Below are 26,182 nucleotides of genomic sequence, written 5' to 3' on the forward strand. Positions count from 1 at the left end.
CTGAGACCTAGGGGCGGTTCCTTGTGATGTCATGGGACGGGCCCCGGTGATGTCACAGGGCAGACCCTAGCGATGTCATGAACCACAGTTGCTGAGAGCATGCCATTCAAATAAAAAACCGAGGACTGAGCCATGGAGATGGGGGTTAATTGGGAGAGGGGAGGAGGGGGAAGAGGAGGGCTGCTCCGGCCCTCCCAGGTTTAAACTATTATTTGCAGCCAGCTCCTGCCGGGCTGAAACTTGAAAGCTGCACGCACAATCTTAATTTAAAAATAACAATAATTAAAGGCACTCTCGCTCGCTGGGAGATTCAGACCCTCCGCCAGGCCAACCCGGAAATGCCCATAAGTGATGCATTGTGGGCAAATTGCTTCCACCTCACTGCTACCTCTGGGTGTGTGTGTGGAAAAGCATCACACTGTTTCCTGTTCCCCGCTCCAAAAAAAAGCTCCCTTCCACGCTCACGGTTTCGCAAGGGCACCCATAGATCTGTTGCCGACACTCGCGCAGCCCCGTATAGATTAGTGCGGCAAATTACCCGCCGCCCAAACAGTTGCCTGTTGATTTAACAAGAGGGGACTGATTTTTAAGTGCCTCGGGAACATCGATCGGCGGCTGGGCCTCTGCTCTTTCGCTAGATGCACAGAGCCCAGGTGACACGATGGCACTTCACCAACGAACATCTCCCCCCCCCTTTTTTTCCTCCCTGCTCTGGTTTCCAAGGGGCTCTCGAATCACACAAAGGGCTGGAAGGAGGGGAGAGCAAGAAGTCAAAACAGGAGCCAAAGAAAAGCCAGGAGGAGGAGGGAGAAAAATTATGGCACAAATAAAGGTCTCCTTTCCCACCATTCTACATTCACAATAGATGGTGATTTGACCAATTGGACACAATGCCGAGATGATTTGCCCCCCCCCCCAAAAGAATCAAGACCGGGAAAAGTGGAAGGGGCAGGAGCTGGTATTACAGCTAGCTAACCCCCCCCCCCTTCACAGTGAGCCGCTGAAGGGTTTAATTTGAGCCACCGCTTTCCACCGGAGTTCTTGGAAATGGACACGATTCAGTTTCTCCCCTTTTCCCTTTCTCGGGGGAGTATCGAGAATGGCCAAGACGGGAGCCGCCCTCGCCCAGCCGAGTTTCCCTTCCAGTGGATAACTCCAGCTTAATCCTTCATCAACGAGCTTTCAGATATTATTTTCAGCTTTTAAGGGAAGGCCCTCGGCGGCTGGTCGTGATTGATAACCGCCGTTATCGCGTTGGTTTTAAAAATAACAGCAACATGTACACGGCCTCGTTTCCCCCCCTCCCATGCGCGGTGCGTGTGTGTTTTCGGTTGTGCGTTTTGCACTAAAGCAGCACGCAAAGGGGGGGGGGGACAACGCTCCCTTCCGGGGGTGAGGGCTGCCAGGACCTGGGCTCCGGGAAGGAAAATTATTTCCCGAGTCAAATTAGGCGGCGACATAAGACGATAAGAATCGCTGTGCCGGGTCAGAGGGAAGAGCAATGTAGTCTGGCACTCCTGTCGGCTAACAGTGGCCGGCCAGATGTTTCTGGAAAACTCAGGAGCAGGGAAGGCATTGGAGCAACTGCTAGGCCTTCTCCTGCCCCCCACATCTGGCGATCGGGGAGATAGGCTGCCTGGGACAGTGAGAGGTTCCGGAGATGTTCACCATTACCTATCTCCCCCTCCATTTGCCTAATCCGGCCTCCCCGATCCTGGTGCCCCCCTCCAGATGTTCTGATGGGGGGGCCGCAGCCCAGGCCATCTGGTGAGCACCGGGTTGGGGAACCCTCGCCTCATCCTGTTAAAAGCCCGCCCGAGCTCGTGATCCCCTCCGCCCAAACGTGGCAATAAATTTCTGAAGTTAATTGTGTGCAGCCGAGGAGGAATTTCCTTTCCGCCCCCATCATGTGGCTTTGCTCGCTCGCACCCATAACAGCATTAGGAGAGGTTCCTGGATCAGGCCAGCGAAGGCCCACCTCCTGTTCTCACAGAGGAAAACCAGATGCCCCCATCGGAAACACGCAAGCAGGATCTGAGCACAAGATCAACTCTCCCCTCCCAGCAACTGGTAGCCAAAAGCATCGCTGTCTCTCTGACCACGGATGACCATCATGGCTGCTAGCCACTGGTAGCTTTTTCTCCCAGAATCCTCTTTCAAAGTCAAGTTGGCGGCCATCGCTTCCTGCTTTGGGAGCGAGTTCCATGTGGGCTGCATGAAGAAGCCCTTCCATTTATGTGCCCTGAATCTTCCAACATTCAGCTTCCTTTGTTATGGCCACGAATTCTAGCGTTGCGAGAGAGGGGGACCATCCGTTCCCTCCATGCCACGCGTAAGTCTGCCCACACCTCTAGATACAGGTAGGTAGCCGTGTTGGTCTGCCGTAGTTGAAACAAAATAAAAAAATTCCTTCCAGTAGCACCTTAGAGGCCAACCAAGTTTGTCATTGGTATGAGCTTTCGTGTGCATGCACACTTCTTCAGATACACTGAAACAGAAGTCACCAGACCTTTATATATAGTGAGAGGATGGGGAGGGGGTATTGGCTGATAGGTGTGGTGAACCTGTTGACGACTGTTAACGACTGCAATTGGTCTTACAGGAAAAAGCAAGCGGTGAGATGTATAATGAAGAAGAGGAGGAGGAGGAGGAGGAGGAGTAGTTTGGATTTGATATCCTGCTTTATGACTATCCGAAGGAGTCTCAAAGCGGCTAACATTCTCCTTTCCCTTCCTCCCCCACAACAAACACTCTGTGAGATGAGTGGGGTTGAGAGACTTCAGAGAAGTGTGACTAGCCCAAGGTCACCCAGTAGCTGCATGTGGAGGAGCGGAGACGCGAACCCTGTTTCCCAGATTACGAGTCTACCACTCTTAACCACTGAGCAAGTTTGCAGATGATACCAAATTGGGAGGCGTGGCTAATGCCCCAGAGGACAGGATCACACTTCAAAATGACCTTAACAGATTAGACAACTGGGCCAAAGCAAACAAGATGAATTTTAACAAGGAGAAATGTAAAGTACTACACTTGGGCAAAAAAAGGAAAGGCACGAATACAGGATGGGTGACACCTGTCTTGAGAGCAGTACACGTGAAAAGGATCTAGGTGTCTTGGTAGACCACAAACTTGACATGAGTCAACAGTGTGATGCAGCAGCTAAAAAAGCCAATGCAATTCTGGGCTGCATCAATAGAAGTATTACAGCTAGATCTAGGGAAGTAATAGTACCACTGTATTCTGCTCTGGTCAGACCTCACCTGGAGTACTGTGTCCAGTTCTGGACACCACAGTTCAAGAAGGATACTGACAAACTGGAACGTGTCCAGAAGAGGGCAACCAAAATGGTCAAAGGCCTGGAAACGATGCCTTATGAGGAACGGCTTAGGGAGATGGGTATGTTTAGCCTGGAGAAGAGAAGGTTAAGGGGTGATATGATAGCCATGTTCAAATATATAAAAGGATGTCATATAGAGGAGGGAGAAAGGTTGTTTTCTGCTGCTCCAGAGAAGCGGATACGGAGCAATGGATTCAAGCTACAAGAAAGAAGATTTCACCTAAACATTAGGAAGAACTTCCTGACAGTAAGAGCTGTTCAGCAGTGGAATTTGCTACCAAGGAGTGTGGTGGAGTCTCCTTCTTTGGAGGTATTTAAGCAGAGGCTTGACAGGCATATGTCAAGAATGCTTTGATGGTGTTTCCTGCTTGGCAGGGGGTTGGACTGGATGGCCCTTGTGGTCTCTTCCAACTCTATGATTCTATGATTCTACACCAGACTGGCTCCAATGTCTCTATTCAGACCAGGTCTCTCCATGGTTTTAAGTTTGGTAATAAGTTGCAATTCAGCAACTTCTCTTTCTGGTCTATTTCTGAAATTCTTTTGAATAAGACGGCTACTTTGAGATCTTGTATAGAATGTCCTGGGAGATTGAAGTGTTCTCCTACTGGTTTCTCTGTCTTGTGATTCCTGATGTCAGATTTATGTCCATTTATCCTTTGGCGTAGGGTTTGGCCTGTTTGTCCAGTATAGAGAGGTGATGGGCCCACACCTCCCCGGATTTTGCAATGCGGTTCTCGAGCCGTGTACCGAAAGGCGATCACAGGGGAAGTGCTTCCCGGCCTAACTGATTCCTCCGCTCACTTGATTTCCTCTGCTGTGGCTGCCTCCTCCTCCTCCTCCTCCTCCATCTCCACCTCCAGGAATGCTGGGATATTCCTGAGGATCTTGTGGCCGCCCAATAGTGTGGGAACATGGTCCAGTGGCTTTAGACCTGCGTCCTTCCTGCTTTTCCCTTTGTTGGTGCCTGGCGCGAGGCATACACAGGACAGACAGGCAGCAAATCCCAGGGATCTGGGCTTCCCAACTTTGTCCCCGTGCCGTGTTTTGTTTTTTTACGTTGCATTACACACAGACAGGGTTTGTTCTCAGGGGGCACTCAAGAATACCGCCACCTTTTTTGTTAAAAAGTGTGGCATTTACTGTAACAACTTCACGGTGTTACACTGCACACACAGAGATTTATCGTTTTGATTTTTGCAAACTTTAGGTGGGCTTTCTCCCTCCTAATCACTTATCACTTCCAGGTTCCTTAATTTGAGCATTATCAGGGATTAAGTCTGGTGCTTTTTTGGGGTTGCGGGAGGTTTTCGGGGGGGGGGAGAGGAGATGTTCTGGCATTCCCCCCCCCCCAGCTTAGGCAATTTTGGGGACAGACCTTCTGCGGGCTGTCGTTCTGAATAGCGCTTGCCCGCTGGCTTATAAAACAAAAATAAAAATACAGACCATAAAATATAAGTAAGATAGAATCGATTTAACTGTACACATAAATAGCTTTCCTGACAGGGGTTGGGGATTTCATTGAACTGTACAGCCGGCAGTCCTCCGCGTGGGAATACGTTACATTAGTGGCAATTACAGTTTTCATTTTAATTCTCTTGGGGATGGCTTCAACCCGGTTCACTTGGAAAGAAATAAATAAATTTGTATTTTAGTTGAGTCTGATCGATTAGTTGGGCTGCTGATCACTGGGTACCTCGGGGAAACAGATGAAGGAATTTATTTATGGCTATAAATAAAGTTATCTTTCATACGTTTCTGAATTAACTAATGGGCTTGATCAGCAAGTATATTGGGAAAATGAATGAATGAATTCGTATTTAGGAATAAATAAATTCATATTTAATACCTTTTGGAACTAAATGCTTGGTTTGCTGGTCGGCGGGTGCAATGAGGAAATAAAAAAATGTTTACTGCTTTCTTTGACTTTGGCACAGTTGCAAACGAGGTTTTTCGTCGTTGGGTTTTGTTATTTAGCAGCGAAGCCTAAACTAAACAACAATTAGTAAGGCAAGGGTGCTGGGGGTGTTTTCCGTGAAATGTCTTGAGGTTAAAAATGGGTGTATGTACCCATAAAAGTTGGGAGCCGCTACACTAGCATAAAGTGTGCATATAAATGCGTAAATTTGCACCCAAAAAAAGCATACAAATAATACATTATATTGTGATAAAGGGTAGTGCAAAAATGGGCACATTAGGGCAAATGACTCTTATCGGAAGAAATTAGTGCTAAAACACCTCCGTTGAATTTTATTTTATTTTTTTAAGTTGCATACTGATTTGGAAATGTGGAGAACGGAGACTCGGAAACTTAGGAGCCTGAGAGAAACTGAAATTGACCGATCGGCCCATCTTGATCCCCGAGTCAAGACTTTCATTTATTACCAGGAGAGGAGATACCGCTTAGAACCTTGCCTGTCCAACAGCTATGATAAGATCAAATTCAAAGGGGACGGAGACCTGGTACAAGGGAGGTTTCCTTCTTCGGCGGTCCAGCCATTGCTGCATGGCATGAAGGTCACACCGGAGTCCGATTAGGGGCGTGCAATTATTTGCTCCTTAATTTTATCGGGAATTTCGACGTCGTAAGCAGAGAAGTCTTGGGAGACTCCGCCGCAGAAGCAGCTGAGCCTTTCCTGGCTCCAGGACACGGAACTGTCGATTTTAATAAAAGGAGAAAGCGGAGATTTACTGGGCCGCATCAGCAGATATTTAAGTACGAACATGGCAGTGGAAAGGACGTGAGAGATGCTCGCACAAAGGGGAGAAAGACAACCCCCAACCGTTTTTTTTTAAAAAAATCAAACCCAAAACTCTTTGTAGATCTACGGTCATCACAATTTCCATTCGGTACCTAGCCAAAAAAACCCAACAAGAAACAAAAATGTTATCCCCCGTAAACCAAATCTGCACCATGGAACAAGGAAAAAAATAGCATCTGAAAGAACCACAATACAAAAAAGGACCTTGTAGCTTCAAAAAAAAAAACCCAGCCCTTTCTTTTTCTTTTTCTTTTTTGCAAGGGGGTGGGCTGGGGAGGAATTAATGTAATGTGGTTTTCCAAATGGGCAGGAAACCAGTTTTTAAAAGCAGTCCAGGGCCGAACAGGAAGGTGGATTTACGGTCACATGCCGAAGCTTCATGCGCTGTCCTGCAACACCTGTGGACAGATGTGCTCCACCTGAAAAGCGCCTTATTGGTCTCCCCAGCCGTCATTACCACCACGGAGCTCATTGCGCCAAGAGCTTTTAAAAGGTCTCGTTCGGCGGGGGAGCGGTGCGGATTTGCAAGGGGGGGGGGGTTTGCAAACTCGGTTTAGGGGAAGAAGAAGAAGAAAAAGGGGAAGAAACCTAAATTCAGGGGTTTTACAAGAGAGATTCTGGTACTTATCAGGTGCATTCTATGCGCCATCGCAGCTGCGTGTGCCAGAGGGGGAACATCCCTGGTCATACTCCCCCTCTCCCCACCCCCCCAAAAAAGTAGAGGGGGGAGAAGGCAAAGGACCTTTTTCGCAGGAGGAAATGTTGCGCTTGTGAACAGACTTAATGCAATATTACGGCACTGAAGGTTCTTGCCATGCTCTTCTCCGTGGAAGTTTATCACAGACTCACTGGCTAATCCAGATCGTGAAGCTGAGGCTCCAATACTTTGGCCGCCTCATGAGAAGAGAAGAATCTGTGGAAAAGACCCTGATGTTGGGAAAGATGGAGGGCACTGGGAGAAGGGGACGACAGAGGACGAGATGGTTGGACAGTGTTCTCGAAGCTACGAACATGAGTTTGACCAAACTGCGGGAGGCAGTGGAAGACAGGAGTGCCTGGTGTGCTCTGGTCCATGGGGTCACGAAGAGTCGGACACGACTAAACGACTAAACAACAACAACATTGGCTAATCCACAGCTAATGCCCTTTTATAAATGTGTTGCGGCAGTATTAGAATCTCATGTATTTTATTTATTTATTTATTTATTTATTTATTTATTTATACCCCGCCCATCTGGCTGGGTTTCCCCGGCCACTCTTGAGCAGCTTCCAACAAATACCAAAATACATTAAAATATCACAGATTAAAAACGTCCCTAAACAGCACCTTAAATTTAGCTTTCGGCCGCCACAGTGCGCTGTCTAGGCACCGTTTTCTCCCCCCGCCATGAAATTTGTTGTTGTTGTTCATTTCATTTCTAAACCGCTTTATATTTTTTTAAAAAACAAACAAACCTCAAAGCGGTTTGCAACACAGAGCAACACCAAATAAAAGAACACAGAATAAAACAAATTCAAACTTCCAAGGGAAATATATTTCCGATCCTTCTCTTGAGGGACATTTTGCTTTGCCCAGTTGCCAAGCTGGCATCCAGAGATCTCCATGCGGGCGCAAATGGACCCATTCGCCCCTGGAGCCTGGCTAATTTCCATCCCTGGTTGCGGGGTGTGTGTGTTATTGGTTCGTTGTTGCTGCTGCTGCTGCTGCTGTTATTTCTACTATGCATTTTGTGTTTTTTGTTTGGAATTTTAATTGTGAACCACCCTGAGATATACCAATACTGTATAATAATAATAATAATAATAATAATAATAATAATAATAATAATAGACTGTGCTGCTTATCCACGCAAGTAGTTCCCAATGTCTGCATAACACTGTCCTCATCCGAAGGCCCCATCCTGTATTCTCTGCTCCGCTGCCCTCAGTTTAAACCAGACTGATGGTTTCGGCAGGGCCTTGAGCTTCGTTTCAACTTACTGGATGATTTTCATGGAAGTGGTAGGTAAATGAGAATGAACTGAACTTAGAAAGGAAAAGCGTAATGCTGGCGGTCAACAAAAGAGGTTTAAAGACTCTCTCAAGTCAAATCTTTAAAAATGCAGTATAAACACAGACAATTGGGAAACACTTGACCTGCAGGCGCTTCAACTGGAGAACAGCCTTTGCCAAAGGTGCCGTGGGCTTTGAAGACGCTCGAACCCAGGACGCAAGGGAGAAATGTGCTAAGAGGAAGGAACAGTTTGGCAAATCCACACCATGGTCAACTCCTGCCCGGAAAACTATGGCCCCACTGTGGAAGGACATGTGGATTCAGAATTGGCCTCCACAGTCACTTACGGACTCATTGTTAAAACTGTGTTTATGGAAGACAATCTTACTCGGCTACAAGGGATCGCCAGAGAAGAAATGAGAAGATAACGCAGGTTCGGCATTTGGATGAGCATGGTGCTGCGTAGATGCTGCCCTAAATTTGCATGAAGGAACAGTACCAGGGGTCGTATCCAGTGTTAAACCTGCTCAGAGGATTAACTGGGTTAAACTATTGGAGTCACTCGCACAGGAAGTAGCAACAGGCAACAAACCGGCTCGCTTTAACAGAGAATTTTACAAATTCACGGAAAAGAGGGCTACGGGGGGCTACGCTCTTCTTCCACGACTGGAGGCAGCAATGCTTCCGAACAGCAGTTGCTGGAAACCGCAGGAAGAGAGAGGGATCTTGCGTTCGAATCCTGCTCGTGGGGTTCCCACCATGGAGACCTGGTTGGCCGCTATGAGAGAACAGGATGCTGGACTATGATGGCCTATGATGGCCTGATCCAGCAGGCTCGTCTTACGTTCTTCGAGGTTTATAGCAAAACCGCCGCGTGGAAGCCGCCGCAAAACAACCTGCACGCTTTCCGTGAAAATCCACCAAGCTGATTTGCAAGAAAACAAAAAACAAACAAACCAGAAACCTGCTTTATCTATTGAAAGCAGTAAGAATTTAATGCCGTGAGCCCCCCCCGCCCCCCATGAAAAACATCTGCAAAAGACTTGCCCCAGCCAGCAAACGGCCCTCTCCCCCAAGATAAGGCACTCGCTTACGATCCCTTGTGAAAAATAGTGGGGAAGATCCCAGACTCCCCAAAATGCTTTTGCGGCCTGGGGAAGAGAATATCTCGGAAAGATCAAAGGCGCTAGAGCAGTTTAGCTTGGAGTTGGGGAGGCCAAGAGGGAACGCGATAGCAATCTTCGCAAACATGAAAGGTCTCGGCTTAAAAGAAGTTGGCGATGGTCTCCATGTCTGCTGGGTGAAGGATAATGGCAAAAGGCAGCCAACTGCCACCCCCCCCCAAAAAAAAATCCCCCAAATTTCAGATGGACAAGAGGCAGGACTTTCCAAGGATCTTTTATCAGGAGGCATGGGCAAACTCGGCCCTCCAGATGTTTTGGGACTACAACTCCCATCATCCCTGACCACTGGTCCTGTTAGCTAGGGATGATGGGAGTTGTAGTCCCAAAACATCTGGAGGGCCGAGTTTGCCTATGCCTGATCTTGATGGACCACTTAATGATTTCTCCCCTCTTTCTCAGCTGCCAGATGCTTCCAGGTTTCCGATTGCACTTTCATAGCTTCCTTTTATTGCTTATCCATTGCATTTTATTGCCTTAAGAACAATTCTACGGAATTCAAGCTGCAGGACAGTGAAATGCAACAGATAAGGGGGGGGGAGGGAGAGAGAGAGAAAGGGGAGCAATGAAAATACAATTAAAAATCATACGGCATCAAGATGGAACCGAGACTGGACTTCTGGGTTCCTGGCTCCAGCCAACTTGGCCGCCGATCGCCTTCACTCGTCTTGAAGGCTAACTCCTCCCCATCACTTCTGGCCCATCCTGCTCGCCTAAGAACAATCACAGACACACCTAGATGAAGCTCGGTCCAAAATATAATCAGGATCCTGAGGAATTGCACCTCCTGGGTTTCCTAGCTAGGTGTGTGTGTTTTTTTGTGAGCCTGATGATCAGTCAGAAAGACCAAGAAAGACAACCAGTGGCCTTGTGTACTATAGATCAAAATGACCTTAACAGATTAGACAACTGGGCCAAAGCAAACAAGATGAATTTTAACAAGGAGAAATGTAAAGTACTACACTTGGGCAAAAAAAATTGAAAGGCACAAATACAGGATGGGAGACACCTGGCTTGAGAGCAGTACATGCATAGCTGCCAAGTTCTCCCTTTTTTTAAGGGAAATTCCTTTATTCTGAATAGGCTTCCTCGCGAGAAAAGGGAAAACTTGGCAGCTATGAGTTCATGTGAAAAGGATCTAGGAGTCTTGGTAGACCACAAACTTGACATGAGTCAGCAGTGTGATGCAGCAGCTAAATAAGCCAATGCAATTCTGGGCTGCATCAATAGGCGTAAAGCATCTAGATCAAGGAAAGTAATAGTACCACTGTATTCTGCTCTGGTCAGACCTCACCTGGAGTACTGTGTCCAGTTCTGGGCACCACAGTTCAAGAAGGATACTGACAAGCTGGAACGTGTCCAGAAGAGGGCAACCAAAATGGTCAAAGGCCTGGAAACGATGCCTTATGAGGAACGGCTTAGGGAGCTGGGTATGTTTAGCCTGGAGAAGAGAAGGTTAAGGGGTGATATGATAGCCAGGTTCAAATATATTAAAGGATGTCATATAGAGGAGGGAGAAAGGTTGTTTTCTGCTGCTCCAGAGAAGCGGACACGGAGCAATGGATTCAAACTACAAGAAAGAAGATTCCACCTAAACATTAGGAAGAACTTCCTGACAGTAAGAGCTGTTTGGCAGTGGAATTTGCTACCAAGGAGTGTGGTGGTGGAGTCTCCTTCTTTGGAGGTCTTTAAGCAGAGGCTTGACAGCCGTATGTCAAGAATGCTTTGATGGTGTTTCCTGCTTGGACTGGGTGGCCCTTGTGGTCTCTTCCAACTCTACGATTCTATGATCACTTCCAGAGCCTTGTTTACAACCCATATCACTGTCTGCACAGAAGATGGTCGAACAAGGTGTTTTGCAGGTGTGTAATTTTTTTAAAAGTAAATTTAGGGTTATCTAGCTTTCGAGGAAGAATTAAAGAACCTCTTAATTAGGGTGAAAGAGGAGAGAGCAAAATATGGTCTGAAGCTCAAAACATTTTTTTAAAAAAAACCTAAGATCAAAGCCAGTGGTCCCATCACCTCCTGGCAAAAAAAGGGGAAGAAATGGAGGCAGTGAGAGACTTTACTTTCTTGGGCTCCATGATCACTGCAGAATGCAGATGGTGACAGCAGTCACGAAATTAAAAGAAGCCTGCTTCTTGGGAGGGGGGGGGAGCGATGACAAACCTAGACAGCATCTTAAAAAGCAGAGACATCACCTTGCCTACAAAGGTCCGTTCTCTTTGACTAGAGGTCAAAGAGAACAATTACCAGACCTTTAGAAGGCATCTCAAGGCAGCCCTGTTTAGGGAAGCTTTTAATGTTTGATGGATTTCTGTATTTTAGAATTTCTGTTTTTTTGGAAGCCACCCAGAGTGGCTGGGGGAACCCGGCCAGATGGGCGGGGTATAAATAATAAATTATTATTATTATTATTATTATTATTATTATTATTATTATAGTTAAAGCTATGATTTTCCCAGTAGTGATGTATGGAAGTGAGAGCTGGACCATAAAGAAGGCTGATCGCCAAAGAATTGATGCTTTTGAATTATGGTGCTGGAGGAGACTCTTGAAAGTCCCATGGACTGCAAGAAGATCAAACCTATCCATTCTGAAGGAAATCAGCCCTGAGTGCTCACTGGAAGGACAGATCGTGAAGCTGAGGCTCCAATACTTTGGCCACCTCATGAGAAGAGAAGACTCCCTGGAAAAGACCTTGATGTTGGGAAAGATGGAGGGCACTAGGAGAAGGGGACGACAGAGGACGAGATGGTTGGATAGTGTTCTCGAAGCTACGAACATGAGTTTGACCAAACTACGGGAGGCAGTGGAAGACAGGAGTGCCTGGCGTGCTCTGGTCCATGGGGTCACGAAGAGTCGGACATGACTAAACAACAACAACAAAGCTTTTGATTGATTAGCTAATAGAACTATCAGGCAGCAAAGTTTTAACCCGTGATTAAAACATTCGTTGATTAGTCGTACTGCCTCATTGATCAGAGCTGATGAAAAATATCTGGGAATCTGGGTATCAGAATCGGCGATGGGGTGGTGACGGCAGCTACAATCTAAATTCACATGGGTTTCAAGACGGATGGATTTTTCCCCGGGTTGGGGCCGCTGCGCAATCGTTAACACTTTGTTCCAATGTAATATTTGGCAATGGCAGACATGCATACACATACTGGGATCTGCCCCTCAATGTTGCAACCGTTAATAAGCAATGTGGAAATATGAATTTGTAAAAGATGTTTCCTGACGCCTACAACAAAACAGAACCTTCCGGAAGGCACTCTGAGGGCCTGCAAAACAACGGCAACTTTTTCGCCGCATAAACATCTGTGCATCCGCCCCAAAGACGCATTTGAGAGATTCAGTGTCGAAATTCGGGAGATTTGTTTATTTGTCTAAAACGAGGAGGCAGAAAACCACGGTTTCGTTCGGTTTGTTGCTCCAGAGAGAGAAAAACGCATCACTTTAATTTTAAAATATCTCGTTTATCCCAAACGGCCTGAGGGACTTGAAGGCGGCTGTGGCGATGGTGCTGAGGCAGTGGATCTGAAGTGCATTAAAAAAGGGGGAATGGTTTTGGAATAATTCCAGACTTCTGAGAGACAAGAGAGGAAATCAGGCTGGGCTTCACAGCGTTCAACATTATTCCTTGTGGCATCACACGCCGTTCGTGAAAACTAGTCGCGAGGGAAAGGCACTTTGCACATGATCAGAGGGACTCTTGTGCCATCCACCCGCATGGCCTGGGCATCACCCGCAGGCAGAATGGACTTGGTAGCCAGGTTCGAATCCCCGCTCAGCCATAAGGCTCACTGGGCTTATGCACGGCCTCTCAGCCTGACCTGCCTTGCAGGGTTGTTGTGAAGAGGAAACGCGGAGGAGGAAAACCACGTGCACCTCCTTGAGATCCATGGAAGTAAAGGTGGAAGATAGACACACACACAAAATACCATTAAAGTGCGCCTTTCCCCCAGGGAATCCTGGAAACTATAGTTCACACCTCACAGAGCTACATTTCCCAAGATTCTTTGCAAAGGAGGAGGGATGTGCTTTAAATGTACGGTGCGTACACACACACACACAAAAGTCTCTCTTTTTTTCCAAAGGAAGGGAAAAGAAATCACTAGCACGCAATGCCTCCTCCGAAATGATAGGCTTTTGAAGGAAGAGTACTGCGTTAGGCAATTACATGTCTGCAAAAGACCATCAAGGTCATCCAACCGGGCCTCGCCGCAGACGCGAGAGCAGGACCCCTCACGCCCCGAATCCTCTCCACAAGATTACTTGGCGAGACAAAAGAGTACAAAGGCTACAATCAGAAACAGATTACAGTTTGCCACACGCGGTTCGGCCGGGGCGGGGGTGGGAACCAAGGACCATCAAGGCCAGAAGCCCCCGCGAGGGACAATGTCAAGTGACTTCGGATCAGCTGGTTTTTCATTTGCAAGGAAGGCTAAAACCTGGATGCACCAGTCTAAAAAAAGAGAAAAATCAAAACGGGTGCCAGACTGACTCCACAGAAGCACTCAAGATGTGAGAGTCTTACCTATCACAAATGTCACGTTTTAGGCAAAGGGGTGGCGTTTCCTAGTGGCAAACGGGAAGAATATATTCTTCGTGCCGAATTGCCTGACAGGAGATAAAGACAAAAACGCCTTAAACAATTTGACATCTGTTTGCCAAGGAATCACAGGCAACTCCCCAGGTGTCAAGAGGAAGAAAATATTTTACAAGCAGCCGAGCCATCAAAGCTGCGCCCAGACTGACGGCTGGTTTTTACAGCTGCCAAACCGAAACAGGTAAGCGGATCGCTTTTATTGGGTCAACTTCAGCGAGGCGGCTTGCGGGTTACGCTGCCGGCGGAAGATCTCCGTGCAAAGCTCGCAAGCGGGCTCCTTTACGCGCGGGGAGGTTAGCAAACCTTGCCGGCGTTTGTTTACAGCCCTCGTCGCAAGAGGCAACACCCCTGAGATGAAGGCTGCGGTTGTTTCCTGGTGGGGAAACCAAGGCAAAGGGAACTTGCGCCGCTTCCGCCAGGACATGCCCCAGAGTCCGCGGCGCGGTGCTGCTCGAGTTAGGCCCCCTTGGTATCTGTCCGTGGCACGACGCAAGGATCTCAAGTGTCGGTGTGCATGTGTGAACGTAAGCAGAAAGACCTGCTGGGTCAGGGCAAAGGTCCACCGAGCCCAGCGTCCTGTTCTCATGGCCACCTCTTTGGAAGACTGCAAGCAGGTCTCAGGCCCAGCCGGGCTCTCCCCTCTCAAGGTTTCCAACAAACAGTGGAGGGAAAACACGGCCTAGCAGTCATGGACAGCCTCCAGCCTCCGGGAACCTGTCTAATCCTTTTGCAAAGCCTTCCAAGATGGCGGCTGTCACTTGCAGGACCTTAGCCCATTGTTTGGATGACACGGCGTGAGAAGGACTTTCTTTTGCCTTCCCCTACCCAGCTGCGTCTCCCTGCTTATTTAACTTATATGCAGAATTCATCATGCGAAAGGCTGGACTAGATGAATCCCAAGCCGGAATTAAGATTGCCGGAAGAAATATCAAGAACCTCAGATATGCAGATGACACAACCTTGATGGCAGAAAGTGAGGAGGAATTAAAGAACCTTTTAATGAGGGTGAAAGAGGAGAGCGCAAAATGTGGTCTGAAGCTCAACATCGAAAAAACCAAGATCATGGCCACCGGTCCCATCACCTCCTGGCAAATAGAAGGGGAAGAAATGGAGGCAGTGAGAGATTTTACTTTCTTGGGCTCCTTGATCACTGCAGATGGTGACAGCAGTCATGAAATTAAAAGACGCCTGCTTCTTGGGAGAAAAGCAATGACAAACCTAGACAGCATCTTAAAAAGCAGAGACATCACTTTGCCGACAAAGGTCCGTATAGTTAAAGCTATGGTTTTCCCAGTAGCGATGTATGGAAGTGAGAGCTGGACCATCAAGAAGGCTGATCGCCGAAGAATTGATGCCTTTGAATTATGGTGCTGGAGGAGACTCTTGCGAGTCCCATGGAGTGCAAGAAGATCAAACCTATCCATTCTGAAGGAAATCCGCCCTGAGTGCTCACTGGAAGGACAGATCCTGAAGCTGAGGCTCCAAGACTTTCGCCACCTCAAGAGAAGAGAAGACTCCCTGGAAAAGACCCTGATGTTGGGAAAGATGGAGGGCACTAGGAGAAGGGGACGACAGAGGACGAGATGGTTGGACAGTGTTCTCGAAGCTACGAACATGAGTCTGACCAAACTGCGGGAGGCAGTGGAAGACAGGAGTGCCTGGCGTGCTCTGCTCCATGGGGTCACGAAGAGTCGGACACGACTAAACGACTAAACAACAACACCCAGCTGCACCAAACAGCCTTTGGTTCTAGGATTGCAAGAGAGGGAGGAAACTTTTCTCTGGGGTGACCGGAACTATACACGGCATCCCAAACATGGTCACCCCATAGGTTTGCCTGTGACGGCATTATACTCTATTACTGGTTTTATTTGCAGCTCGCGATCCCTCGCGCCAAATTTGCTTCTTCCATAGCTGCTGCCACGCAGAGCGTTGGCGTCTTCACGGAGCTACCCGCTAGGACCCGAAGGCCTCGCACCTCAGCCGCTGCCGCCACTGTGGCTTCCAAACTGCCTTAAAACAGAGATAGACACTGCTCACAATTCACACGGATGGTTATGAGTTATAAATCCTTATCTGGCTTAGGCTCTCACTGTCTGAAGGGCCGTATTCTCCCCTTTGAATCTGCCTGGGCTCTGGGATCTTTGGGGGAAGCCCTCCTCTCGCTCCCGCCACCATCACAGGGATGTGGGGCGGGGCCTTCTTGGTGGTGGCTGCTCCCAGGCAACTTTGGAACTTCCTGCTGAGAGAAGCCAGCCTGGCTCCCTCCTTGCTGTCCTTCCCCTGGCAGGACAACAGAGGACTTTTATTCTGACTGGCTTTGGAGGACTGACCTTTTTTTTTAAGGAAAGGGCTTTTAAAGAGTGCTGTGCTTTTTTTTTTACTATTTGTAGCTCAATAAATTCATTTTTATTTTATTATCGTTTATTTGCCTTTTAACTATTATCTTTTATATATGTTCATAGCCTTCTGTTTTTCATCCATGCTGTTTTAATTTGTGTAAGGCGCCTTGAGTCCCACCCTAAGGCAAGGGCAGGATATAATTAACAACAACAACAACAACAACAACAACAACAACAACAACAACAACAACAACAACAACACACTTCCAGCGGAGATTCATTAGTCATCCTCACCTCTGACTTTTGGGCATCTCGTGAATACCTTTTTATGCCAACGGGCCTGATCTGTTTAATTTTTCTTAAGATTGGCCAGTCAAATGATCATTTGGTACTGTCTAATGTCTGTATGTTAGAGCTATGGTTTTCCCAATAGTGATGTATGGAAGTGAGAGCTGGACCATAAAGAAGGCTGATCGCCAAAGAATTGATGCTTTTGAATTATGGTGCTGGAGGAGACTCTTGAGAGTCCCATGGACTGCAAGAAGATCAAACCTATCCATTCTGAAGGAAATCAGCCCTGAGTGCTCACTGGAAGGACAGATCCTGAAGCTGAGGCTCCAATACTTTGGTCACCTCATGAGAAGAGAAGACTCCCTGGAAAATACCCTGATGTTGGGAAAGATGGAGGGCACTAGGAGAAGGGGACGACAGAGGACGAGATGGTTGGACAGTGTTCTCGAAGCTACGGACATGAGTTTGACCAAACTGCGGGAGGCAGTGGAAGACAGGAGTGCCTGGCGTGCTCTGATCCATGGGGTCACGAAGAGTCGGACATGACTAAACAACAACAACAAAGCTTTTGATTGATTAGCTAATAGAACTATCAGGCAGCAAAGTTTTAACCCGTGATTAAAACATTCGTTGATTAGTCGTACTGCCTCATTGATCAGAGCTGATGAAAAATATCTGGGAATCTGGGTATCAGAATCGGCGATGGGGTGGCGACGGCAGCTACAATCTAAATTCACATGGGTTTCAAGACGGATGGATTTTTCCCCGGGTTGGGGCCGCTGCGCAATCGTTAACACTTTGTTCCAATGTAATATTTGCGGGAGGCAGTGCAAGACAGGAGTGCCTGGCGTGCTATGGTCCATGGTGTCACGAAGAGTCAGACATGACTAAACGACTAAACAACAACAATGTCTGTATGGTATTTTGTTTTTTTTATTATATTTAAGTATCCATTGCCTTATACCCCACTGACATTGTACACGAGATGGCATATAAATACCTTTGTGAATAAATTGAGCGCGCCTGCAGCCGTGCTTATTCTCAGATAACCAACGGGGAGAACACATTTTAATGCAAAATCTCAAATCCTCCCGGATCGTTTGCACATCTACCAATGCCCTCCTATAGGCAAAAAAAAACCAGACTGCGCGTTGGGTCAGGCTAGCAGCCTTTTGCTGTCTGACACTCCGGCTGAATCCATCTGTATGCAACAGATTTCAAAATGGTTCAGGAGTCAGACGTTCTCTCCAGGAAATTGTGCGAAGGAGGCTGAGAATTTCTTTGAGGTCTTGGCACCTCGACCAAAACTACAATTCCCAAGATCCTTTCAGGGAGGGCAGGAATAGAACCAAGCTGGCTAAAACTGGTAATCAAAAACAGATATGCAAGTTTGTTGCGTAGATTAGGGGTGGATAGAATTTAAGTCTGTCAGATTTTTACGGGGACCCAAAGTTCTGCCAAGCAGAGTCGCGTGCAAAAGGCAGAATTCAAGAGCACATTTGAACCTTACAGGAGCTTCCCTTTTATTTAGCATTCATCACAATCTGTTTTCAGGGAGGTTAGACGGCATGGCGTCAGAGCAAATGTTATTATCCGACACTTTCCAGTGCATTTCTCGTATCACTTTCCTTATCGCTAAAAAGTCTGGTCTTCTGGGGAAAAGAGTTTGTTGCACAACACATCCCAGGCAACTGCAACTCTTCGGCCTGAATTTCCAGAATTAAATCCCACCTGGAAATAGCAAGAACTTGGGAGCACATTTGTTTTCAGCACCGAAACAGAACCAAGCTCGCATTACAAAAGTCCACTCTTGGCTCTTCCCAAGTTTTCAATGTTTCAGCAGCTTCGTTTAAGGCAGAAAAAAGGAGTTCCTTGGTTGCTGAGAAGTATTAAACGGGGAGTCTAAAAACCCCGGACGATCTACTATAAATCATTAGGAGATGATTTACCAGTAGATCTTGAACAACCGCCCGCCCGCTTCTGATGTGATAACAGGAGAGAAGAGGGAAGCCAACACAATCTTTTCAGAAAAGAAATATCATTGCCAAATAGGATGAGCTGACCGAACGACTTCTCGGCGTGTACACACTTCTGGGGTGCAGGGTAAAGTTGACGTAACTGAGCCGAGCGTCACGTGAGACCCCCTGGGGCAAGGGGTACAAGGGGTACAACTTTGCTCCTGCAAAGTTTTTAATCCAAATTAGCGCGCCAGAGCTCAGATAATTCCACAGCAACGTACGGCCACCTCTAACGCACATTTTAACTTGCGTGATTTCAACCCTATGTGGCTGGTGGAAACGGCGCAAGTCAAATCCAAGCAAAGCAGAGAGCTTAAAAATTATTTTTGCACGGGCTCCCTCCCCTTGGGTCACCCAGCACAAAAAGAGCTTTTAATTGCTAGACAATTCCCCCTCTATCTCCCCTTCCCAGTTAGCTGCAGGAGAGCTCCAAGATTTCGGGTGCACGCAATTTTCGTGTATGCTGAACTGAACCCATGCGCAGGGTGCGGCCGTACTGTATAAGTTTATCGGGTCTTGCGGCCCAAAAATCCCACACAACTTTCCTCAACAGGGGTGAGAGGGTCGTATCAGACAGCTACCCTGTCGCAAAAACACAGCTTGCGACGCAACGTAAAGCAATCGAGCCACGCAACAAATTTCAGAGGCGTACATCCCAAAATAAGCGTGCCCCTCAAGTATTTTTATTTATTGCATTTGTATACTGCCCTTCATCCGCAAATCTCAGGAATCGCCTTCCAACCAGGCCACTTTTCTACGTGGAAAAACTGCCTTATATCCCGAGTTAGACCTTAGCTCAGGGTTTCAGGAAGGGGACCCTCCCAACCCTACCTGCCGGGGACTGAATCCGGCAACTTTTGCAGACGCAAAACAGATGGTCTTCATCAGGGCAAACCCTTCCCTATTGAGCCCAGCGGTCCGCCAGGGTCCTGGACCGAGAAAGCTCTTTTGCATTGCTTGCTTTCTGACCAGCGATGTCAGGGATTTAATTTCTGAGCTTTCTGTACTGCCATAGAGCCTGGGTAGGCAAACTAAGGCCCGGGGGCCGGATCCGGCCCAACTGCCTTCTAAATCCAGCCCGCAGACGGCCCGGGAATCAGCGTGTTTTTACATGAGTAGAATGTGTGCTTTTATTTGAAATGCATCTCTGGGTTATTTGTGGGGCATAGGAATTCGTTCATTTCCCCCCCCAAAAAATATATAGTCCGGCCCCCCCACAAGGTCTGAGGGACAGTGGACCGGCCCCCTGCTGAAAAAGTTTGCTGACCCCTGGCCATAGAGCCATGGTCTTTCCTATTGCTGCAATCGCAGAATCCGGCTTGTAAAAAAGTGAAGAAGTCTGCAGTTCCCAGGCTGTTCATGCCATCATGTTGTGCCACCAGGGCAGGACTTTTGGGGGTCCCCAAACGCAGCAGAGCGGGGCTCACTGTGTTTTGAAAGAGGTGGAAACAACACCCAGTCTAAAGAGGGGAGCTTTCCATTAAAACAGAACCTAAAAAAAAACTAGTTAACTGCTCTACTGGGTTGTAGGTCGAAACACGGGGAAAGTTGTGGTCACGGCAGAGAAATCAACACCAGGACAACTCCGCTTAAAAGCGTTTTGGTAGCGGACATTGATGCGACTAATGTGCTGGTCTCTCTCACACACACACACACACACACACACACACACCCGAAATTTGCCTGCTGCCTTTCAGATCCTAAGGCCACCCGAGGCAGCCCACTTCAATAAATAAAAGAACGAAAGCAATCCTTTTTGGAAAATATAGACACCCGTGGCCCAAACACATCCGAGTCACAGATTAGAACGCCGCGCACAGCCTCGGCCTGCAATGCACACAGAACATCTCTGCGTACTTTCGCCGGCTTAAATATTCATTGTTGGAGCAGCTAAAGGGCTTTTTTCCCACTCACAATGCTCCTATCGCTCACGCTTCCGGGGGCAAGTGAGGGTTTTGATCCATGGAAATGGTGGAGCCACCGAGTTAGTGGACGGTAGCGGAAAGACTAAAATCCTGACCTGAAAAGGGGAGAGGGCGATGGACTTAGAATCACCCGAGGATCCTCTAGTCGAGGCACCCCCAACCTGCGGCCCTCCAGATGTTTTGGCCTACAACTCCCATGATCCCTAGCTAACAGGACCAGTGGTCAGGGATGATGAGAATTGTCGTCCAAAACATCTGGAGGACCGAAGGCTGGGGATGCCTGCTCTAGTCCAACCCCCCCGCGATGCAGGACTGTGCGGCTGTCCCATACGGGGATCGAACCTGCAACCTTGGCGTTGTCTGCACCCCGCTCTAACCAACTGAGCTGTCCAGCCTGACTTCTTTCACGGCTGGGGGATGAAAGCACCTTCCTGTGCAAGGCAAGGAAGCGATGGAGCTTCTCTTGGGATGTTTTCTGGACTGCTAACCCACACCAGCTCCAACAAAGCATGGTTAGCGGTGAGGGATCATGGGAGTTACAGTTCAACATGATCTGGAAGGTCACACCCCTCGTCCACCCGACACGGAGGCATGCCGTAGGTCTGTGGTCATGTGCGATCGGTATGCACCTCTGATTTGTTGTTCACCCCCGGAGGCACACTCCATTGTCTCTCGAGACAGACGGATGCCAACAAGGTACACCAAGGATGAACATCAAGGGCAGGTGCAGAAACATACCTGATCGAAACCAGGCTGCAGGAGATTCTACATTTAGGGGATTCACACTTTTAAAGGCACATTAACACCTAGAATCATAGAATCACAGAGTTGGAAGAGACCACAAGGGCCATCCAGTCCAACCCCCTGCCAAGCAGGAAACACCATCAAAGCATTCTTGACATATGCCTGTCAAGCCTCTGCTTAAAGACCTCCAAAGGAGGAGACTCCACCACACTCCTTGGTAGCAAATTCCACTGCCGAACAGCTCTTACTGCCAGGAAGTTCTTCCTAATGTTGAGGTGGAATCTTCTTTCTTGAAGTTTGAATCCATTGCTCCGTGTCCGCTTCTCTGGAGCAGCAGAAAACAACCTTTCTCCCTCCTCCATATGACATCCTTTCATATATTTGAACATGGCTATCATATCACCCCTTAACCTTCTCTTCTCCAGGCTAAACACCTGAAAGAGATTAAGGTCCCCTGTCCACATCTCGGCTTAATACGTATCTCCTCCAACTCCTGCTGTCCAACGCTGTCCTGCTAACTAAATCTGGAGATTCTCTATGTTTTGAAAATCCGAATAGGAGAGCGCCACAACGGTTGCATGGTAATCTCTGGATTTAGGGGGAAAGGAAAGTTGTGGGAACAGCAGGATTTCGAGGAGAAAGCCGTGCGAGCGAGGGGGAATTAAAGGAGATACCCGTGGGTTCGCAATCCACAAGGAGATGGAGCGTCGCCGAGACGCCAAGACACTCGAGATCCATCTCAGCCAAGTCTAGGGTGTGGCAGAATTTCAAAGAGCGCTGGGTTGCGAGACGGGAAGAGGACCAACTCGGATCCCTTGGAGGACAAGACATCCCATCTCTCGGGCTAAAATGTTTGCCATCTGATCGCGAAGGACAAAATGCAAAGCACACTCCTTTTTTCACTGGGAAAGAAAGATGATAATAAAGAATAGATGAGCAATTCCAGGGAGGGGAAGATATTGCATCAAACTCTCACATCCTTTTAGACGTACGTTATTTATTTTTTTATTGCCACAATAACCATCACAGATGGGTGCCCCCCCCCTCCACAAACACCCTTCCCCGGTCTTGGCTGAGACAGAGCCCAGGGTGAAAGAATCGCAACCTTTACTTTCGAAAAGGCGCCTCACCTTTTTTTGATAGGGCGGTCAACCAATTTATGGACTCATTAACTCGTCGCATTTAAATAAATTTGCACATGACGGGAACCTCAGCTCGCCGAGATACCGGAGGAAAGCGCAAGGATGCAACTATTTAGAAATCAAAAGCTGTTGCCGGAAGGAAAGCCTGCCTTTAATGTATCTGTGTGACCTTTGCAGCAGTCATTCGCCGGGACCAATATCACCTCCTCACAAACAAAACATGCGCCATTGAGACAGCCGAGGCAGCAGATCAATCAACTTTTTAAAAAAGCTTTCTAAGTTGATTAATCTGTTGCAGCCCTACACATCTCGCTTGGGAGGGGAACCAAACAGCTATCTATGCACAACACACACACACAAACACAAATATTCCGATTCACACCAAACTCGCACGCCAGAAGTGGCGGCTGCAGAAGTCACAAAAAGGATGCGCAACTCATGCTAAACTCTCTCTTTCTTCTGAGGTGAGTTAAGAGAGTGTTGGGGGGGGGGAGAGAGAGAAGCCCCCAGCCACAAAATGGATAGGGAAAAGATACGCTCAAGCCACAGAGTCTTTGCTGAGTTGGGCAGAACAATTTAAAACGCGATTGCTCTGTGTGTGTTCTCGGGAAACAACAAATTTTCCTCTTGAGAAACAACCTTCGCTTGCTTGGTTTTAAACAATCGAGGGCAGCCCACAGGCCAGAGCTTCTGAGGATGTGTCCCCCCCATCTTTGCCCACAATTTTTCCAGCGTTCCCCCTTCCCTATTTTTTTTTTTTTTTACGCAACTCTAACTAACTGAAGCTCCCTGGACCACTCTGTCCTCTGGGCCCATCCTTCCCCTTTCAGACCTAAATCTGCAGGAAAATAATAATAATAATAATAATAATAATAATAATAATAATAATAGCACTCCTCTACCCTCCAAAATCCCCAAACAGGGGAGAGTCCAACACCGGGGGTGGGGTGGGGATACCTCTGCTGGGACACAAATGGGAATAAATTTTAAAAATTACACAAAAGCAGCAGTTGTATGTTGAATTTTTTTTTTTTGCAAAGTTCTGCTGTGAGAGCCCCATTGGCATGAACGTGGCCTTGGGCTGGAGGCAGTCTGTGTTCTTGCCAAACCCATTCATTTCTAGGGGGCTTCTAGGCTGGAGAAATTTTCCGCCGGATTGTGGCCACCAAATCAGAGAAAAGAGAGAGAGACTGGAGGCCTGCTCTGCTCAGGTTTGCAATTCTTAAATAAGTAAATGTGGAGAACCTGCCCCCCCCCCCCGGTCCCTGTTGATTGTTTCCAACAGAGTTTCAATGATCAGATGTGCACATTTATCAAGAAGCGGGAGAGAGGGAAGGGGGGGGGGAAATGTGTGATGTTTTTTTAAAAACGTAATTTTCCCCTCCTCCCTCTGGAGGAGATTTTTAAGGTGAGAGAAAAGGTAGTAAGAAGGAGAAACATGCGCATGCACACACACACACACACACACACCATGATTTAGGCAAATAGGCCTATTAAGTTCTAATATATATTTCTGTTGCTAGGAAGCGTTGCCTCGCATGGCGACAGAGCGCAAATTGTAGCACTTATGAATCACAGGTTGGTTTTTTTTCAAGTGTGAGAGAGATTTTTCTGACAAACAACCGCCTTGCTTTCCTCTCTCCCCCCCCCAATTCCCCCCCCCCAATTTCCCAAGGACACTACTGTGCTTTTTTCCAAAAATAAAAATGATGTGATCCCTAATCTCAGTTTTTATGTAAATTTTTCCAATCCAACCTCCTCCTTCCTTAAGGAGAGGGGGGGGGGGAAATGTGCAAGGAGGACTAGGGTTTCAGAAGTTATTGGGGGTTTTAGCCACAATTGTTAACAGATGGGGAGTCAGTTTCTGGGACTCAAGCAGCAGTGTGTGTGTGTGTGTGTGTGTGTGTTAGGAGAGAGAGGAGAGAGAGAAGTACAGTATTCATCCCATCTCAAGAGCACCTCAACCAGCTCTAGGGGGGAAATGGCCAGATATGGAAGAGAAGCAAGAAATAAAAGTATGTTTTTAGTCTGACCTATTAAAGCTGTGATGTGGAAGGGGTGAGTGAGTGAGTGTGTCTGCCTGCGAGCACATGCATTTCACCCAAATGGGCAGTGCGTAAGAACTTCCTGTCCTGCCCATTCATTTCAATGCACAGCAGAACAACTTCCCAAGCGAGGGAGGGGGTGCCCCCTCCTGCCCCCCCCAAAGGATTTGTGCGTTTTGAACATTTAATCCACACATACGGAAGAGAAAAAGAGACAGGAAGTGGATGTGAGCACACAAAAGAGGGCCACAGATAATTCTGCACAGACCCACCCAAATCGCAAAAAAGTTGAAAGCACCCCCAACACACCCCAAATGCCCTTTCAACAACCATTATGGAACCAAACATTTAAGTGTGCAGAAAATCTCTTGCAGCAGCTGCTCTGCAAAAACAAAAAAAAGGCCATCGCAGCAACACATACAAGCTCATCATTCAATCTTTAGATTACAGATGAGCATGGTTTATAAATTATCCCTGGCGCACAGAGGGTGCAAGCAAACCCTCCTGGATTGCGGACATTCCATATTTAATTAGGGGGAGTTCCACTGAAATTAACTTGCAAGAGCAAATGTGTTTTAGCATCAGGGTGTTAAGGACACAAAACACACACCAACACAGCTGACAACTCTTTGGTAGTGCCATTTTGCAGAGAGGGGTGGGTGGAACTTTCAAACGCAAGTTATCTTTGAGAACCCTGTGGAGCCAGGCATAGCCCTCCCTAACTAGCTGGAGAGTCAGTTATCAAAATAAACTCTCCAGGGCTAAGAGGGGAGGGGGGAGAGAGAGAAGGAAACCACACTTGAAGGAGAGGAAGACAGTGGAATCAAAACTTGCTTCACTCTGGATATATATTTTTAAACAAACAACTCTTGATGCAAACCCAAGAATCAAATTCTCACCCAGTTGCAAGTCTTGTCCTCCTAACCCAGCCGGATGAAACCCACAAGAGTAGGAAATGGAAGATCCAGAAGTTTGCAAAAGGGAAATGTATTAAAAATGTTAAGGGAGCTGGAGCGAAACTGGTGTGAAACTAGAAGGGCTCCGTTGGTCCTTCCCTTGAAATCTGACCACCACAACTACCCGCACCAAAGCACAAGGGATATTATATTTCCCTAGATTCTCTGGTTTTGGAGTCCAGGATTTTGCAAACTCAAGAATCCAAGTAAGATTTTCTTTCTTTTTAAATAATGCACACATCGATTTCTCTCCCCCCCCCCCACCCCTGTGCCAAACTTCTGCGCGCACGCCCCCACCAGGAGAATTTGCACAGTGCAATATCCCACGATATCCCAGCACACAACATATACTTAGTTTGGACCCGGTGCCTAAGCAGGGAACACAACCCATATATATATATACACACACACTCCAAAATACTTACTTTTTGTTCGAGGTGTTCCAATAGATTGGTTCCAAGCTTGAGTCCTTCTATAAACCAGAGTTCTAGCAAAGCGAACAGGAGACCTGTATAAAATCCAACCCATGAGATTCCTGGGGCCATTATTGCAAGAGAGGCACAACTCCTTTTTCCTTTTTTTTTTTGTGGAGGAAGGGGGGGCACCAAATCTCCTTCAGTCTTTTTTCTCCCCCCCCCCCTTTTCTCTCTTTCTTCGCCTTTGTTTTCTTTCTTTGACAATCTCTCTCTCGCGCACACACACAAAAATCCAAGAAGGCAGAGAGAGAGAGAGAGAGAGCAACACTCCTTTTTTTTGCAAACAGACCGGGGCTAAAAGCGCAGACGCACGCAAAAGAGAATACTAATAATATTGTTATTTTGCATGTGTTTT

General features: G+C 47.4%; 1 protein-coding gene across 1 annotated transcript in view; it reads right to left on the reverse strand.

The window, feature by feature from the left end:
- The window catches only part of EFNB3 (ephrin B3), a 65,896-nt gene extending 39,720 nt beyond the window's left edge, over positions 1–26,176 (reverse strand). Inside the window, 2 exon segments of the mRNA XM_035135885.2 lie at positions 25,777–25,814; positions 25,816–26,176. Coding sequence (XP_034991776.1) covers positions 25,777–25,814; positions 25,816–25,896 — 119 coding nt within the window. The 5' untranslated portion in view covers positions 25,897–26,176.
- Positions 26,177–26,182: the final 6 nt, after the last annotated feature.

This window comes from Zootoca vivipara, chromosome 13 (genome assembly GCF_963506605.1).
Source record: "Zootoca vivipara chromosome 13, rZooViv1.1, whole genome shotgun sequence".
NCBI lineage: Eukaryota > Metazoa > Chordata > Lepidosauria > Squamata > Lacertidae > Zootoca > Zootoca vivipara.